Raw genomic sequence first — 18,470 nt, 5'->3', positions numbered from 1 at the left:
TATTGTTAATCCTTCTGGTATGAGAATTTGGCAATTTATTCTGCTGGAATTAACTAAACAGATACTGGCTTCCAAGATGGTGCGAGTGGTTAAGAACCCATCTGCTAATACAGGAGATGCCTGAAACAAGGGTTCGATCCCTAGGTCAGGAAGATCTCCTGGAGGAGGGCATGGCAACCCACTCCAGTATTCTTGCCTTGAGAATCGCCATGGACAGAGGAGCCTAGTGGGCTACAGCCCACAGGGTTGCAAACAGTAATACACTAGCAACTGAGCTTACAAACACAAAGAGATACTACCCAGGGATGCTAAAAGATGCTAAAGAATAAGGATGACAATGTCTCAAAATAAGAGGATGTGCTATTAGTTTTCATTTAGTTTAGCACAGTGTGTCAGTTTCTGCCACCTGCAACACTTGTATCTATGTACTGAGATTAATCACATTGGAGATTATTTTATTCACGTAAAACCTTAAACTGTTGTGTGCAGCCACTGGACAAGGCATGTTTGGTGCCCTGGAGTTGTTTACTGTCTACTAAGGGAGCAAGATCTCTAAACAGAGAGTGAAATAAAAGAGGAAATGGTATTAGAGGACGAGGAACCAAGGACAAGAAGAGCTTCCTGGGCAGAGACCTAACTGCCTGAAGGAAAGGAGGAAATGCTTCTCAGAGGTGAAATTGTGTGGAATATATCAAAGTCATCAAGCTGCGTTAATGATCCTCATGGAAGGATCTGCCCACATGAGTCATGACTACAAGTCCTGGGGAACACTTCAAAGTTATCAATTCTCCTATGAGGTCTATGGAATTCGACTGCAGTTCATTAAATATTATGCAGTGCATAGTACATATATAGCAATGATTAGTTAAGTGAAAACTAAAAGAAAAAACACTGCCAATAGTTCTTGTTTTTTGCATAACCCTTAAATCAGCCTCTTACCTTTATATAAACAAGCAGATATTCTTGGTATGAAAACCAGCAATTTCAATATGGACAAAGATGATTAGTTCCTCTACTTTTTTGCCCTTTTTACATTTTCTGAGTGAAGTTTGACACATTCAAGCTTAATGACCCCTTCTCTCCCATTTAAAACCTTCAGTCATCCCTTCCCTTATTTTTTCAAGGTGAATTCATGAGAAAGACTGTGAAAAAAATTTCATGGACAGATTTAGAAATAGCTGATGCATAGCTTCTACTCAGTTGTCTGGTGGCATTGCATTTATCCTAAATATCTGTCAAATTAAAAGTGAATTTCAAATATCTAAGATTTTATCTGTATGATTATCTGACTTACCAAGTGCAATGAAAACTCCCTTGTTGTGATGAGAATTAGTGATGCAGATAACTGAAGGGCTAAATAAGTGATTGAATATGATGGGTAAGAAGGTGGGAGATGCTAACGGCAAGACTGCAAAAGGCAGGTGGACAGAAGAACCCATTCACGGTGGTGCAACGTCTGCAGAAGCACAGTCATCGATAAGTGAATGAATGTGACCCTGAGAACATCATGGAAACAATAACAAGTTCACTGAACACTCAGAAGACACCACAAATGCTTGTTTTGACGAAGATCCTGGGAACCACGAGGGCTATTTAATAGATAAAGAGGAGAGTCAGAAGCTTGGAGGAATGGTTATAAAAGGCCCATCTCAAAGTCATAGCAGGATGGAATCTCTTTGACTCTTCTCCAAAAGACTCTAAGGACTCTCCTGGTGGTCCAGTGGTTAAACTTTGTCATCAAATGCAGGGAGTGTGGATTCAATCCCTGGTCGAGAAGCTAAGACCCCACATGCTTCTTGGTCAAAAAACAAAACAAAACAAAACACAGAACAGAAGCAATATTATAACAAGTTCAATAAGGACTTTAAAAAGGTGTGTCTGCTAAATCACTTCAGTCAGTGTCTGACTCTGTGCGACCCTATGGACTGTAGCTTGCCAGGCTTCTCTGTCCATGGGATTCCAGGCAAGAATACTGGAGTGGGTTGCCATACCCTCCCCCAGGGAATCTTCCTGGCTCTGGGATGGTACCTGGGTCTCTTAAGTCTCCTGCTTTGGCAGGTGGGTTCTTTACCACCAGTGCCACCTAGAATGACCCACATAAAAATTAAAAATAATAATAATAATAATAAAAAGAAAAGACTCTATGGTTACTCACTTGCTGATGAAGTCATTGAATTCTGCTGACCATATCGCAGGTTGCCTCAGTTTTGGGGGTGGATTCCTAGAAAAATAAGATACAAGGTTTGGTACACACTGGCCAGGCAGGACAAAATTAAGAGGCAGGACTGGACAGACTAATGTATCACTGCATTCAATCCCTGCCAGGTATAATCAGGCATTACCATCATTTTCCAATTCAAAGACAGATCAGCTCAGTTCAGTTCAGTCACTCAGTCGTGTCCAACTCTTTGGACCCCACAAATCACAGCACGCCAGGTCTCCCTGTCCATTACCAACTCCCAGATAATTAGTTATTAATCATTCTTTATATGGAATGACAGGTTCCTTGCTTCTCTGAAAGCACATAATATACCCATTTTTTTCGCCAGCTGATCTTTCTTTTTTTCTTTGAAAGAACCTTCTTGCTTTGAACTGAGAGCCCTAGAGGAAAACATAAATACTTAGCTGGTTAGAAGCAATGACTCCTGGGGAAAGGATTTTTAACTCTGAGTCCTACAGAGAAATCTCTGAGGGATATTCAGGAGACACAAAGGTGACCCGAAAGGAGGATTACTCAGAATATGCAAGAAACCTTAGCAGAGAGGCCTTTATAGAAGAGTGCCTTTATGACTTGTTCTGTTGTTACTTGGGTAGATGGCCAGAAACAAGATTACAAAAGTAAGGAACTGGAAAATATAATTGGCAATAAAGCTCTGAATGCCACTGCAAGATTCTGTTATTAATTCCTTTCATTTTAAGCTGAACAAATCTTTTCTTTTTTGTGATGTTCATGAACACAAAGGAACATCATCTGAAAATGGGGCTGATCTCTAACTGTAATCAAGCAACACTGATCAACCATGATAACCATGATAGTTGAATCTCCTGAAGTACCGCTTTATGTTAATTCCAACAGTTCTTTGTTTTCATTAGTGGAATGGAAATACTTTGTCTTCAGCTCTGTGTTACTCCTTAAATAGCTTAAAATGAAATTAATGTACAGTCTGTACAGGCTCATTAAAGAAAAGTGCAGCTAGATCATCCACTAGATCACACTGAAAGCTCATTTTACAATCCTTAGGACTATTTGAAGATTGCTGATTTGCACATTAAAAGAAGTAATTCTTTTCTCCAACAATTTTGCGTGGCTTCTTGTTCTCCTGAAAAACTCTCTTTTAAGAGATTTACTGGTTTGGTTTGAGTAGAGCAAGATTTTGATGATTTTAGAACATTCAGAACCAGGTAGCTTTACAGATCCCCTTTTTTCCCTAATTATTTCTTCAGTCTGTATTCTTAGAACTCTATTTTAAAGATATATTGGTGGTACAAGGAATAAGAAACAACTGAGATGGTACAGTTTCCAGAGGTACCTTGCTCACAGGTACCATATAGATCAACAATAGCATCCCTCTTTCATGTGGTATCATCATTAAGAGTAATAACCCTAGGCTAACTATGTTCATTTAAGCCATAATTTAAATAGCTCAGGAAAAACAGTGCTTCATCTCATATTCAGAATGACAACAGGAATTAGAATATACAGATTCTGTTGGTTTTCCTTAAATTTAATGAAATGTCTTAGACTTGATACAGAGCAGGTTTTCTGCTCTTTCTCTGTAATCTCATTTCCCCACTTACTGTGCATGCTGTCACTTCAGTCATGTCTGACTCTGTGCGACCCTATGAACCATAGCCCGCCAGGCTCCTCTGTCTATGGGATTCTCCAGGCAAGAATACTGGAGTGGATTGCCATGGCCTCCTCCAGAGGTCTTCTGACTCAGACACTGAACCTGCATCTCTTACATCTCCTGCATTGGTAGGCAGGTTCTCTACTGCTAGTGCTACCTGGGAAGCCCCACTTATTAATAAGCAATGTATTTTACAAACAGTAAGATGTGAGAGAGACATTGAAATTGTTATAGAAAGGATAATATATATTTAAGGTATTATAACTCAGTAAATACAGGCAGGACAGAAAATTACAAGGTAAAGTTAAAAACAAATTTGAATGCTTTACACTAATTTAATTCCATGCCAAATATTCCAAATAGATCTACTTGGAAACGAATAGGTCATATTGGCATTATTTCTTTTGGACTGGAACCACCCCCAACCAGGGCTTTTACACATGATTCAATGTTCTACATGCATTAGGATCCCACAATTTATTTGTGTGGGAGCAAATTTTAGCATACCTCACCTCTCCACCCTGGACCCTTGTACCCATAGGCCTTCTCTGTGCATTTCATTAAAATTAAGATAGCAGGCAAAATCCATATGAAAGTCTTTAGGATTTCCCTGGTCATACAGTAGATAAGAATCCACCTGCCAATGCAAGGGACATGAGTTTCATCCCTGGTCCAGGGAGATTCTACATGCTGCAGAGCAACTAATGCACGTGCCACAACTACTGAGTCCTTGAGCTGCAACTACGGAAACCCACGTGCCCTAGAGTCCATGTTCCTCAACAAGAGAAGCCACCCCAATGAGAAACCTGAGCACCACAACTAGAGACTAGCCCCTGTTTTCTGCAATTAGAGAAAGTCCATGCACAGCAATGAATGCAACCAAAATTTAAAAATAAATATTTTGAAAAGAAAGCTTTTAAAAGATAATACAGGTATAATAAAAATAGGCAGTCTTTTCATGTCAGTATTCTGAAATATCTAGGAACTAACCAAAACATATATAAAACAGTGTTTAATCAGTGATAAACAAGAGGGAAAATCTGACAACATACATAAAAGGGGAGGTGTCTACACAGGAGAGTGCCTCCTTGGCTCCAAAGAGATTATTTTTCTAAGCTTAATATTTTACATTAACATATTCAAAACACTAACATATTTTAAATCATTATTATTTTATCAAAAATTCTACTTCTAACTTTCTTAATACTGTCATTTTAAAGCTCTAAACACAGGGAAGTCTTAGCAAGTAATAAAAAATTATTAGATTGATAAGAGTGGAACAGAGCACATTACTGTTACATGGACTGTGGATCAGGAAGCCTCACTGACAAATCTGGGAGTGAATCAAGAGTGACAGGAAGTGTTGTTTTCCAAGCTCAAATCCTTGTTAAAGAAAGAAAAGACACATAATACCAAGAGAAAGCTCTTGTACTTAGACCAGGGAAAATAAAACTATGGTACAAAAAGAGTGTCTTGAAAGAAGCAGGATGACATTCCAGGCCACTCTGCTCCCAACCTGTGGAGATATGTCTGGATATTTCCATGAAGAGCTTGACAAAGATTCTGTGGCTGGAGGAAGAGAGAAAACTGGCAGGTACTGGACCCACGTGAGAGCCCTCTGACCTGGGTATTTTGAAGAGTGCTCTCATGGGATGCAGGTCGGCTAATGGAGGGTCTCCATCCCCCAGCTCAATGGCCGTGATCCCCAGGGACCACGTGTCACATCTGGCATCATAAGTTGTATCCAGTTGCTGTTCACATGCAATCACCTAGCAGAAAAAGAAAGAAAAAGGAAGTTTGCAACTTCAATAAGCACACAGGAAAATGCTTAGAATGATGTATAAGTGTTCAAATTGATGAGCTTTGAGAGCTCCCAGCCAAGGCAGTAACACGGGGAAGTAAAAGCTCAAATTATAATTAGTAGTCGTAGTTTTATTCTAAGAATGTAAAATATCTTAGCAGGATTGAAAACAATAAGGGAAGAAGTCTATGGGGGGAAAAATATTTTTGAAAATGCAAAACAGAAAGGGGAATGAAAAAGTGTACCTTATGGGAAGGGATGGGATCAAACATACAGCTTAAACTTGTGCAATGATAGTCATCTGATAAACATTTGATTAGCAAATGGAGTCATTCATCTTGGCAAAGATAAAGAACACATCTTTAATAAAAATTGAAGGATACAAAGAAAAATAAGCTCGTGGGAAGCCTAGGTATATGGCCTCCGTCTTTTCTGACAACTTGAAGGCAGAAATGAGACAAGTGTGGAGAAATACAAAAAGGCTCATGCCATCAACAAGAGAAAAATAACTGGATAAAAATAAACATTGGTAAGATGTTAGCAGTTATCTGGAAGCATATTAGATAGTAAATCTTGTTGTTTAATCGCTCAATTGTGTCTGACTCTTTGCGACCCCATGGACTACAGCACACCAGGGTTCTTATCCTTTACTATCTCCCAGAGTTTGCTCAAACTCATGTCCATTGAGTTGGTGGTGCTGTCTAACCATCTCACCCTCTGTCTCTCCCTTCTCCTGCCTTCAATCTCTCCCAGCATCAGGGTCTTTTCCAATGAGGTGGCTCTTCACATCAGGTGGCCAAAGTATTGGAGTTTCAGCTTCAGCATCAGTCCCTCCAATGAATATTTAGGGTTGATTTCCTTTAGGATTGACTGGTTTGATCTCCTTACTGTCCAAGGGACTCTGAAGAGTCTTCTCCGGCACCACAGTTCAAAAGCACCGATTCTTTGGCACTCAGCCTTCTTTATGGTCCAGTTCTCACATCCATACATGACTACTGGAAATACCATAGCATTGACTATACTGACCTTTGTCGGCAAAGTGATGTCTCTGTTAAGCTACAATCAGGTTTTTTAAAATTCCACTAATCACAGGATGTCATTGAAGAACAAGAAAGAAATTTCACATGTTGTGAATGCCAACTCACAAGATAAATAAAACATAATCTGGGGATGATGGCAGGTTAGACTTCTTATCATTTAACTATAGTAATATGAAATGAGATACAAAGTGAAAGAAATCTAAGATCCTGTCTGGAATAGCGTTTCACCTTTCTGACTCCACCTAACATCAAATTTAACACATTAAAACATCCCTATGTTGGCACAGTGGGTGAATTTATGTCCCAATCTACCCATGACATTCTTAGTTTATGCTCACTTCCCTAGACTCATTATAAATACCTTCCCGGTTCACTCTCCAAATTGTCCTGGCTTGTACAATAAGTTACATGGTCACCTATCACAGCCACTGTCTCCCATTCACCATGAAACACACATACTCTGGGAAGGATGGCTTTACATAATCAACAAATGCTACCTTTGGTCTAGAATTTAACTGAAAAGGATGTCAAATCAAGAATGTCACTTTCCAACTTATAATTGATTTAAACAACCTTGTTTACCTTGTTGTGTTCTAATTCTTAGAAATTAGACATGAATAGCATAGAGCTGGTGTTTATGTGATGTCTTCATTAACTAGATAGTTGATTATTCAAAACACATTCTTCAACAATTCTAGGTAAGTGGAAATTTACTGACGTATTGTCAGTCATTTAAAAGTTGGCAAACGCTTATTACAGAGAAATGACTATAATATGCACAAAATGTTAAACATATATTTATAGGATAATTTGAAAAGACCACAATGAATCTTTCTCTTTTATATATTATTGGTTGGCTAAGCAGGAAAGCACTTTCAAATCATGTTTGTGCTACAGTAGGATTACTAATAGTAAATAATGACTTATCAGTAAAATGACTGTCTAATAATTGCATAGTAAGGAGTATTAATTTTAATTATTGACTCATTTATTACTCTGATAGCTATATTTTAGATAAAAATACTAACTTTACTCAGAGTGCTTCTAAGATCTACTAAACAAAATTGTTTTTACTAAATGACAAACAAAATATAATAATGGCTCTGTTACTATAAATTAATATATTGAAAATACAAAACTAGACTATTAATTATTTAATAGAAATCATATAGTTATATTATAGTATTTATTATAGTAATTATTCATATATGTAGATGAGATGTAAAGCTTGGTATTACAGCTAGATGTTATTAACTTCTCATTTTTAAACTTTTCACAAGCTTTTAAAACACTAGTAATATATCAGAATTGAAGAAAAAAACCCATTTTTGAAATTCTTTTATTTAATTTTGTTTTTGTTTATATGACCATACAGTCTACACATATTTTAAAAGTTTTTTAAGATAATTTATCTTTTCTCCATATTTTACATTACACTTACATTTTAACTTTTTTTGCAAGTAGTAATTGAATTAGTATCAAAATAGGAACAGCACACCAGGACTTAATCCTCCAGCAAGTTTAATTCTATGATTTTGCAATATTAATGTAGTATTTAAATTACTTCTCTTCCTGTCACTTCCTAGAAAGATGTAGGCAAATAGCAGAGTTTTTCCCAAAGATGGCAGAGTTTCCAAACATAAATGTTCTTTACTGATAAATATAACTAAAAGGATTAAAAGCATTAACATTAAAGTGACTGTGGAGAAAAGATGTAACTCTAGAAAACTTTTCCTCAACTATTTTAGCAGTTTTTCTACATCTTCCCACAGGTGATGCTCAAAAAAATCTTCCAAGGTGTGATGTGGCCCTAAGCAGAGACACTCAACATAGGATCTACTATAAATATAGGTTAAAGCCTGCATCTGATTTTAAATAAAGTCAAGGCTGTATATTGTCACCCTGCTCATTTAACTTATATGCAGACTACGTCATGTGAAATGCTGCACTGAATGAAGTACAAGCTGGAATCAGGATTGTGGGGAGACATATCAATAACATCAGATATGCAGATGACACCACCCTTATGGCAGAAAGCAAAGAGGAAATTAAACAGCTTCTTGATGAAAGTGAAAGAGGAGAGTGAAAAAGCTGGCTGAAAACTCAACATTCAAAATATGAAGATCACGGCATCTGGTCCCACCACTTCACGGCAAATAGATGGGGAAAGAATGGAAAACAGTAAGAGACTTTATTTTCTTGGGCTCCAAAATCACTGCAGAGGGTGACTACAGCCATGAAATTAAAAGACGCTTGCTAGAAAAACAATGACAAACCTAGACAGCGTATTAAAAAGCAGAGATGGGAAAACTGGTCAACCACTTGTAAAAGAATGAAACTAGAACACTTTCTAACACCATACACAAAAATAAACTCAAAATGGATTAAAGATCTAAATGTAAGACCAGAAATTATAAAACTCCTAGAGGAGAACATAGGCAAAACACTCTCTGATATAAATCTCAGCAGGATCCTCTATGACCCACCTCCCAGAATATTGGAAATAAAAGCAAAACTAAACAAATGGGACCTAATGAAACTTAAAAGCTTTTGCACTACAAAGGAAACTATAAGTAAGGTGAAAAGACAGCCCTCAGATTGGGAGAAAATAATAGCAAATGAAGAAACAGACAAAGGATTAATCTCAAAAATATACAAGCAACTCCTGAAGCTCAATTCCAGAAAAATAAATGACCCAATCAAAAAATGGGCCAAAGAACTAAACAGACATTTCTCCAAAGAAGACATACAGATGGCTAACAAACACACGAAAAGATGCTCAACATCACTCATTATTAGAGAAATGCAAATCAAAACCACAATGAGATACCATTACACGCCAGTCAGGATGGCTGCTATCCAAAAGTCTACAAGCAATAAATGCTGGAGAGGGTGTGGAGAAAAGGGAACCCTCTTACACTGTTGGTGGGAATGCAAACTAGTACAGCCACTATGGAAAACAGTGTGGAGATTTCTTAAAAAACTGGAAATAGAACTGCCATATGACCCAGCAATACCACTTCTGGGCATACACACCGAGGAAACCAGATCTGAAAGAGACACGTGCACCCCAATGTTCATCGCAGCACTGTTTATAATAGCCAGGACATGGAAGCAGCCTAGATGCCCATCAGCAGACGAATGGATAAGGAAGCTGTGGTACATATACACCATGGAATATTACTCAGCCGTTAAAAAGAATTCATTTGAATCAGTTCTAATGAGATGGACGAAACTGGAGCCCATTATACAGAGTGAAGTAAGTCAGAAAGATAAAGAACATTACAGTGTACTAACACATATATACGGAATTTAGAAAGATGGTAACGATAACCCTATATGCAAAACAGAAAAAGAAACACAGAAGTACAGAACAGACTTTTGAACTCCGTGGGAGAAGGTGAGGGTGGGATGTTTCAAAAGAACAGCATGTATATTATCTATGGTGAAACAGATCACTAGCCCAGGTGGGATGCATGAGACGAGTGCTCGGGCCTGGTGCACTGGGAGGACCCAGAGGAGTCGGGTGGAGAGGGAGGTGGGAGGGGGGATCGGGATGGGGAATACGTGTAACTCAATGGCTGATTCGTGTCAATGTACAAAACCCACTGAAATGTTGTGAAGTAATTGGCCTCCAACTAATAAAATAAAATTAAAAAAAATAAAAAGAAAAAATAAAAAGAAAAAATAAATAAATAAATAAAAAGCAGAGATGATTATTTTGCCAACAAAGGTCCATATACTCAAGGCTATGGTTTTTCCAGCAGTCATGTATGGATGTGAGAACTGGACAATAAAAAAGGCTAAGCACCAAAGAACTGATGCTTTTGAACTGTGGTGTTGGAGAAGACTCTTGAGAGTCCCGTGGACTGCAAGGAGATCCAATCCATCCATCCTAAAGGAGATCAGTCCTGGGTGTTCATTGGTAGGACTGATTTTGAAGCTGAAACTCCAATACTTTGGCCACCTGATGTGAAGAACCACCTCATTGGAAAAGACCCTGATACTGGGAAAGACTGAAGGCAGAAGGAAAACAGGATGACAGAGGATGAGATGGTTGGATGATATCACTGACTCAGTGGACATGAGTTTAAACAGACTCCAGGAGATGGTAAAGAGCAGATAAGCCTGGCATGTTGCAGTCCGTGGGGTAGCAAAGAGTCAGACAGGACTGAGCAACTGAACAACAAAAAAGGCACTTTTATATTTCTATCCAACTTAAAAACAAACTCTAAATATCATTAACAGAGATATGTGCAACCTAGATGTCCACTGACAGAAGAATGAATAAAGATGAGGTACATATATACAATGGAACATGCTATGTACTGTGTGTTCAGTCACTCAGTCATGTCCAACTCTTTGCAACACCATGGACCATGGCTGCCAGGAATCTCTGTCCATGGGAATCTCCAGGCAAGAATACTGGAGTGGGTTGCCATGCCCTCCTCTAGGGGATCTTCTGGACCCAGGAATCGAACACAGGTCTCCTGTGTCTCCTGCACTGTAAGCAGATTCTTTACTACTGAGATACCGGAGAAGCCCATACAATGGAATATTAGCCATTAAAAGGAACAAAGCTGGGTCATCTGTAGAGGTGTGATAGACCTAGGGTCTGTCACACAGAGTGAAGTAAGTCAGAAGGATATTAATGCATATATGTGGAAGCCAGAAAAGTGGTACAGATACACCTATTTTCAGGGCAGGAATAGAGATGCAGACTTAAAAGAAGGGACATGTGGACACAGCAGGGAAATGTAAGGTGGGATGAATTGGGAGCTTGGGATTGACATGTACACTACTATGTACAAAATAAAATAACTAATGAGAACCTATCATATAGTACAAGGAACTCAGCTGGGCACTCTGTGATGACTTAGAGGGTTGGACGGAGGCTCAAGAGGGAGGCATATGTATATGTATACACACAGTTAATTCACTTCATTGTATAGCAGGAGCACACCATTATAATGCAATTATATTCCAATAAAAAGTATAGTTAATGAAAACGTAAGGTTGCAAGTACAGTTCACCCCTGTGCAACACATGGGTTAAGGGTTCCAATCTCCTGATAGTTGAAAATCCACGTACTGCTATCTCTGCCTCAAAAACAGAGAAACTGATATATGACTCACCCAAGGGCAGGAGGCTGAAACAGTTTGGCTAGAACCAAGACTCAAACCCTGGTTCTTTTGAATCCACACATTGTGAGCTCTGACTAAATACAAACTTTTCCCCATACTTAGTTAATTTAAAGATCTGTAAAATGAGATTAGGGATTAGTAGATACAAACTACTATGTATAAAAGAAATAAACCACAAGATTCTACTGTACTGCTGCTGCTGCTAAGTCACTTCGGTCGTGTCTGACCCTGTGTGACCCCAGAGACGGCAGCCCACTAGGCTCCCCCGTCCCTGGGATTCTCCAGGCAAGAACACTGGAGTGGGTTGCCATTTCCTTCTCCAATGCATGAAAGTGAAAAGTGAAAGTGAAGTCGCTCAGTCGTGCCCGACTCTTAGCGACCCCATGGACTGCAGCCTACTAGGCTCCTCCATCCATGGGATTTTCCAGGCAAGGGTACTGGAGTGGGTTGCCATTGCCTTCTCCAACTGTACAGCATGGGGAATTATACTCAATACCTTGTAATAACCTATAATGACAAAGAATATGAAAAAGAACACATATATGTATAACTGAATCACTTTGCTATACAGCAGAAACACAACATGGTATATCACGTATACTTCAATAAAAAAAAGATAAACTGTAAAATGAAATTACAGGTACTATATTTATTGACAAAAATGTGCAGGTAAGTGGACCTGCAATTCAAACCTGCACTATTCCACTGTAGTTTCTCTCTACCTCATCTGACTTATTCATTCAGTCTTTCATGTATTCATATATTCGCTTATGGCCCATTTATCATCTCCCATGTCACTCCTCACACACGCAAATATCTCACATAAAGACAACACAACTGACATTTTCTTCTAGTAGATTCTAACACACACATGGAGCTACAGCGTGCATGAAAATGAAACTCAGAAAAGATCAAACACGCCATGTGTCTCCCTCAAAAAAACTCTATCCGACCTCAGGAGCCATCCAAAACGGCGTTCCTACAGATGTGTTCCGACGGTGCCAGGTGCTGGTGAGCTGAGCAGACACGCCTGGAAGGAAGAGACAAGACTTACTTTCTTGCATTCATTACTCAGGTTAAGATTTCAACTGCAATAAATCTGCTTACAAACAAATTTGATTCTCTTATAGCTGCCACTGGACTTGAACTTCACCTTAATGCATCCAAACTCAGGATGTCTGCATAGCCAAGACATACAATGGTCCTCCTATTTTCTATTTCTTGTATCCAAACCTATTCAAGCTTAAAGCCCCATGTCAAGCTTAAATTCTCCCATGCTGACTTCATCTGCTCCAGGTTATACTAATCTCTGTAGCCTTGACTTTCTAGATTTTAAACTATTTGTCTGTATTGCATATTTTTGCACATGGTTGTAATTTGAATGGTAGGCTCCCTTTGCTCCTTCCTCTCACTATTAATGGAGAAGGAAATGAAAACCCACTCCAGTATTCTTGCCTGGAGAATCCCAGAGACAGAGGAGCCTGGTGGGCTGCCATCTATAGGGTCGCACAGAGTCGGACACGACTGAAGCGCCTTAGCAGCAGCAGCAGCCCACTACTAAATTCTAGTGAACTGGATTGTTTCATATGGTGTCATACACATAGCAGGTGACTTGTGAATGCAAACAAAATTATTTTCCATCTGTCATCTTGGGACAAATCACACCTGACTGGAAGTTTCAAATAAATTATTGGGGTTGGCCCAAAAGTTCACTCAGGTTTTTCTGTAAGATGTTATAAGAAAACCTGAATGAACTTTTGGCCAGTCCATCACATCTATTAATATTTAAACCAACAGCATCAATAGGATCAGTTATTTTCCTTTAGAGAGACTATACACAGAAAGATTATAATGAGGAGGTTTAAAGAAATATTTCAATCTTGTCATCCCATTAATTCTACCTGGTTAGATACAATCACAACTGGCTCTTAAGAAAATCCAGAGTATAGTCTCCCTCCTCACGGCTCATACTTCTGCTCCTCTGGCTGCACGATGCTTCTTCCCTTGACCTTACTCTGAACTTGATATTGTTCAGTCACTCAGTCATGTCCGACGCTTTGCGACCCCATGGGCTGCAGCAGGCCAGGCTTCCCTGTCCTTCACTATTTCCTGGAGTTTGCTGAAACTCATGTCCACTGAGTCTGTGATGCCATCCAACCACCTCATTCTGTCGCTCTTTTCTCCTTCTCTAAGTCCCAAATTGTGAACTTTAACTCCCTGACATACTTGCTTTGAAAAGTACCTCCTGGGTGTCACATTTGTTTTAGGCTCTGGCTGTTTACATTATAAGTCAAGTAGAACAAAGACACTAATTGAGGTTTAAAACTGGATATATCTGATATCTCCAAGATGAGGTATCAAATTTAAAGGTCATGAAAACTCAAAGGTCATAGTCAGTCAAAAAAAGCATTTCACTGGTGGAAATATACTTGAGCTGAGGGCTAAGCAGTATGTTTTGGTTCTACATTATTCTGTCTCTCAAGGACTTCCTCCACGGATGTAGTAAGTGGGATCTTGTCCTAAATGGGATATGTATCTAAGCCTTCAAATTTTGCCTTTAAAAATTTTTATTATTTGACAGAAAAAATATCCTCATGAAATTGTTTTTGAAATTCAGAGAAGATGAAGTAATCTGAGATTGAAGGTCCTCTTGAATATTTCTAACAGGATCTGAAGAAAGGAAATAAGCACTTAACCCACGTTTCTCCAAAATGCACATCTCTCCCCAAGTATTTTAGCTTCCAGAAAAATTAAACATTAATCTAAACATTTCATCTTGTCTTTTCCTATGAATTAAATGCAGAAATAACTAAGCTTGACTTTTATGACAGTATCCAAGCACAGTAATTTACTTCTATAAGTAGGAAGAGTAAATGGATTTTAAAGAAATTTAAGATTGATTATAAATCTATTAAAATTTATTATAACAGTTTCTATTGATTTATGAAAAATTAAAAATTCTATTTTTCCCTAGTAAACATTTCTGTTTCAACTTTATAAAGATTCTGTAAGAATTCAAATGTCATTTAAGCAAAATGTAAAAGGGGTAGAAAATAAACATGATTCAGTAAAATATCTAAAGTTCTGCTTCTGTCAAGAAAGTGACAGACTAATCATTTCATAGTTATTTCTTCTTTCTGGAGATAAAGAAAAGATGATGTCGCTAGAATTGGCATTTTTCAGCAAGCAGTCATGCCCTGGTGTTTGAATTTATAGACATGGATGACAGGAAAGGGCTGTCCCTCCACATTCCACAGGAAATATATGGAGAAGGATGCTGAGAAGTTCATTAGGATGTATTATGGGACCTAAGACAGACCATTCAGATTTTCTCTTGGAAACGTGAATCTTGAGTGGAGACAGTCAGGCAGGGGGGTGACTAGAGCAAGTCACCCAAAGTCGGGGCTCTAAGGATCAGCCCAAGTGATGCTGCTCCAGGTGATGCTGCTCTGGAGGTCCAGGGATGCCACAGCCCTTTCCTAGGAGGCCAGATCGCCCAGTCTCTCCCTTGACTTTGCATGTCACTCAGTACTATTTCCAGTATCATTGCCTAAGTGGGTCAGAGTTAAGCTTCTGCTGCCTACAATCACAGAACTCTAGTACAAGAACAAGAATGATTTTACACATAAAGGAGCAGATTAACAAGGGTAATGGTCAATAATAATGAGTTTACAAAGCTTAAGACCATTAGGTTTTATATTAATATGAGAATATATTACTTTTATCTATATTAACATAAATTTAGAATTTTTTAAAGCAAACATCTGGCCTTCAAACTCCTTTCTTGATCACACTATTCCAAACAACAAGGAACTTCTGAGCAAGCATACCTAATACAGACATAGACTACTTCCCATATGTTTCCAGATATATTAATGTATACATTATGAAACATACAAAGATAATTTTAAAGGATGGTATTAAAATATTAATTATTATGAATATTTCATAATTAAGTTGGCTATTTCTTCACTCCAATGGTATATCTGGGATAATGAGTTACGATGTTAGCGATGCAAGTGGAAGTGAAAATTATTCAGTAGTGTCTGACTCTTTGTGACCCCATGGACTGTCTTCAGGCCAGAATACTGTAGTGGGCAGCCTTTGCTTCTCCAGGGGATCTTCCCAACCCAGGGATCAAACCCAAGTCCCCCACATTGCAGGCAGATTCTTTACCAGCTGGGCTATAAGGGAAGCCCAAGAATACTGGTGTGGGTAGCCTTCTCTAACAGATCTTCCCAACTCAGGAATCAAACCGGGGTTTCCTGCATTGCAGGCAGATTCTTTACCAACTGAGCTATGAGGGAAGCCCACAATGCTAGTGGAGTCTCATATTAAGAGTCTTTTGGGATCCTGCAGAAAGGATGTTTTACACCTTGTCCCTGTAAACTGTATGGAAACAAACAAACAAAAAATTTAGCCTGGAATGTGAAGCAGGAAAAACAAAAAAGTCTCAAAATAAGTGAAAAAGGAAAATGCAAGTAGGTAGAATAAGAAACCCCTGAGTCTGAAATTATTAGATGATTCTCAGGCTAAACACAACACACACACCTATGAAAGAGTGACAGAGGAAGTGTGTTTGTTGAGTGTTTTTGCAATAACTGTTAACCCTAAGATCATCTTTCCAACAGAACCAACTTCAGAAATAGAAGCAGCTTAATGGTTAAGACATCTAACATGATCATTTTCAGGTTAGTAAACTTCAGCTGGACAGAAAAGTGACTTTCCTGAGGAAAACAGCATTTTTACCTAACATAAATTCCCACAAGAAAATTAGCTAGTAAGGTAGAGAAATGCAAAATTCAGTTTAAAATGATTGACATAATTACTTTAAAAGGCAACACGAATCCAAATTATGAGTTTGGGAGCTGCTGGAAGTAAAGAAGTTTAGGAAAATCATCTCGTCCAGAGAGGAGCTAAGGGAATAAGTCACCAAAGTAAACAGTTATATAAGCATGTCAAAGGAGAAGAGGCTGAAGATGGAAAATTCCAGGCAGAAAGTTGGGATACAGAGAAGATATTAAAAGGAACAGAAGCCAACAAGAGATCAGGCTGAATGGAAAACAGATTAGAAGAGAGGGCAATAAGCCATTAAAAGTCAAAGCCGCAGGAACATTAAGGAGGTTTGTGTCAATGATTCTTCAGCATTTTGCTTTGATTACATTGCTGGGGAATTATTAAGTCCTTCTAATAAGGCTTCCTGAGCTGTCTGATGGCTGGGCAGCCACCCTGTCCCCTATGGCTTATGTCCTGTTTCCAGGGGTGGGGAGGGGAATGTGCAGGATTTACATTTGTCGTTAGGACTCAGGTCTGCGAGAATGAGAAGAAACATCAGATATGTGGTTTCCAAGGTGGTTCAAAAAGACCAGATGACTTCAGGGAACCTGATTTGCTATAACCATAGGACAAGACCCTTGCCATCTCAAGGGAACAAAGGGAAGAGCTTGGGGTTTTGTTGTTAAAAGCAAAACACTGCAGGGATGAGAATTGGGGCCATAAAATTTACTATACCACCTAATACTCTCATTTTGTTGGTGAGGTTAGGATGGTGTGATGATTAATTTTGTGCATCAATTTGGCAGTCCATGGTGCCCAGATATTTAGTCAAATGTCCTTATGGATACTTCTGGGAAGATAGTTTTCAGATGAGAATTAGCATTTAAATCAGCGAACTTTGGGTAAGACTGATTATTGTCCTTAATGTGGATGAGCCTCATCCAGTGAGAGACCGTGATAGTGATCTCCACCAGATGAGGACTTCTGCCAGCTGACAGCCTTTGGACTCAACATGCATTTTTTCCTGGGGTCTTCAGCCCACGCACCCCCCATCAGGTTTTGATGTCATCAGGCCTCCACAGTCACAGGAGCCATTTTCTTAAAATAAGTTTCTCTACACACAGTACACATCCTGTCTGAGCTGTGTCTCTAGGGAACTCTGACAGATGCAGATATCAGTGCTGAGAGTGGTGCCAGAGACACAGAATCTTAAAGATGAGTTTTCTGAATTGGTCCTGGGATTTCTGGAAATGATGCTTAAATCTGATTAGATTCAAAAACATTAATGGCTCCATTTCCAGGAGTCAAGAGAGCACCAACAATCCATGGCATGATATGGCAATAGAGATACACAAAATACCATCATTGAACACGTATAATTAAACACTCACTAGAGGAACAGTTCAGCGTGACCATGTATATGGTATCTCTGAACATTTTGGTCAAATGAACAAGTATATTGAGACTGGCTGGTTGTTTTTAATTTCACCAGACAAAATGAGGAAAGAAAAGGATGAGCTCAGGGATTCAAATTCCCAGTTCAAGTGCTGCATGAATGACCCAAAAGCTTCCGCGTCTGCCCCCAAAAGAGACCCTACTCTCCTGCAGCCAGATTTGAGACTGCTGAAAACCAAACCCAGAACCTCATCCTGCAAGTGGCTGGATTAAGATCCTAACTGAATTCCCGCAACCTCAGAGGGTGTCTGCCATTAAAATAGAAGCACTGACTGGGAAGCAATGGGATCCTGAAAATTGGAATACAGGTGTCTGAGAAGATCCTATTGAAGGTGGGGGCTCTGAACCCCTGAATTCTGATGAATCTTCTCTGCCAGTAGCATTAGCCTCTCTCAACCCATGTGAG

At 38.9% G+C, this 18,470-nt stretch overlaps 1 protein-coding gene across 1 annotated transcript in view; it reads right to left on the bottom strand.

The window, feature by feature from the left end:
• The window catches only part of MYO3A (myosin IIIA), a 167,248-nt gene that overhangs the window by 117,788 nt on the left and 30,990 nt on the right, over window positions 1-18,470 (bottom strand). Inside the window, exons 5-7 of the mRNA XM_065919145.1 lie at window positions 12,787-12,863; window positions 5,472-5,617; window positions 2,156-2,221 (exon numbers count right to left, since the gene is read on the bottom strand). Of these exons, the coding sequence (XP_065775217.1) occupies window positions 2,156-2,221; window positions 5,472-5,617; window positions 12,787-12,863 (289 nt within the window). The remainder of the gene's footprint in view (window positions 1-2,155; window positions 2,222-5,471; window positions 5,618-12,786; window positions 12,864-18,470) is intronic.

This window comes from Muntiacus reevesi, chromosome 2 (assembly GCF_963930625.1).
Source record: "Muntiacus reevesi chromosome 2, mMunRee1.1, whole genome shotgun sequence".
NCBI classification, from domain to species: domain Eukaryota; kingdom Metazoa; phylum Chordata; class Mammalia; order Artiodactyla; family Cervidae; genus Muntiacus; species Muntiacus reevesi.
This window is presented reverse-complemented; position numbering and strand designations above follow the sequence as displayed.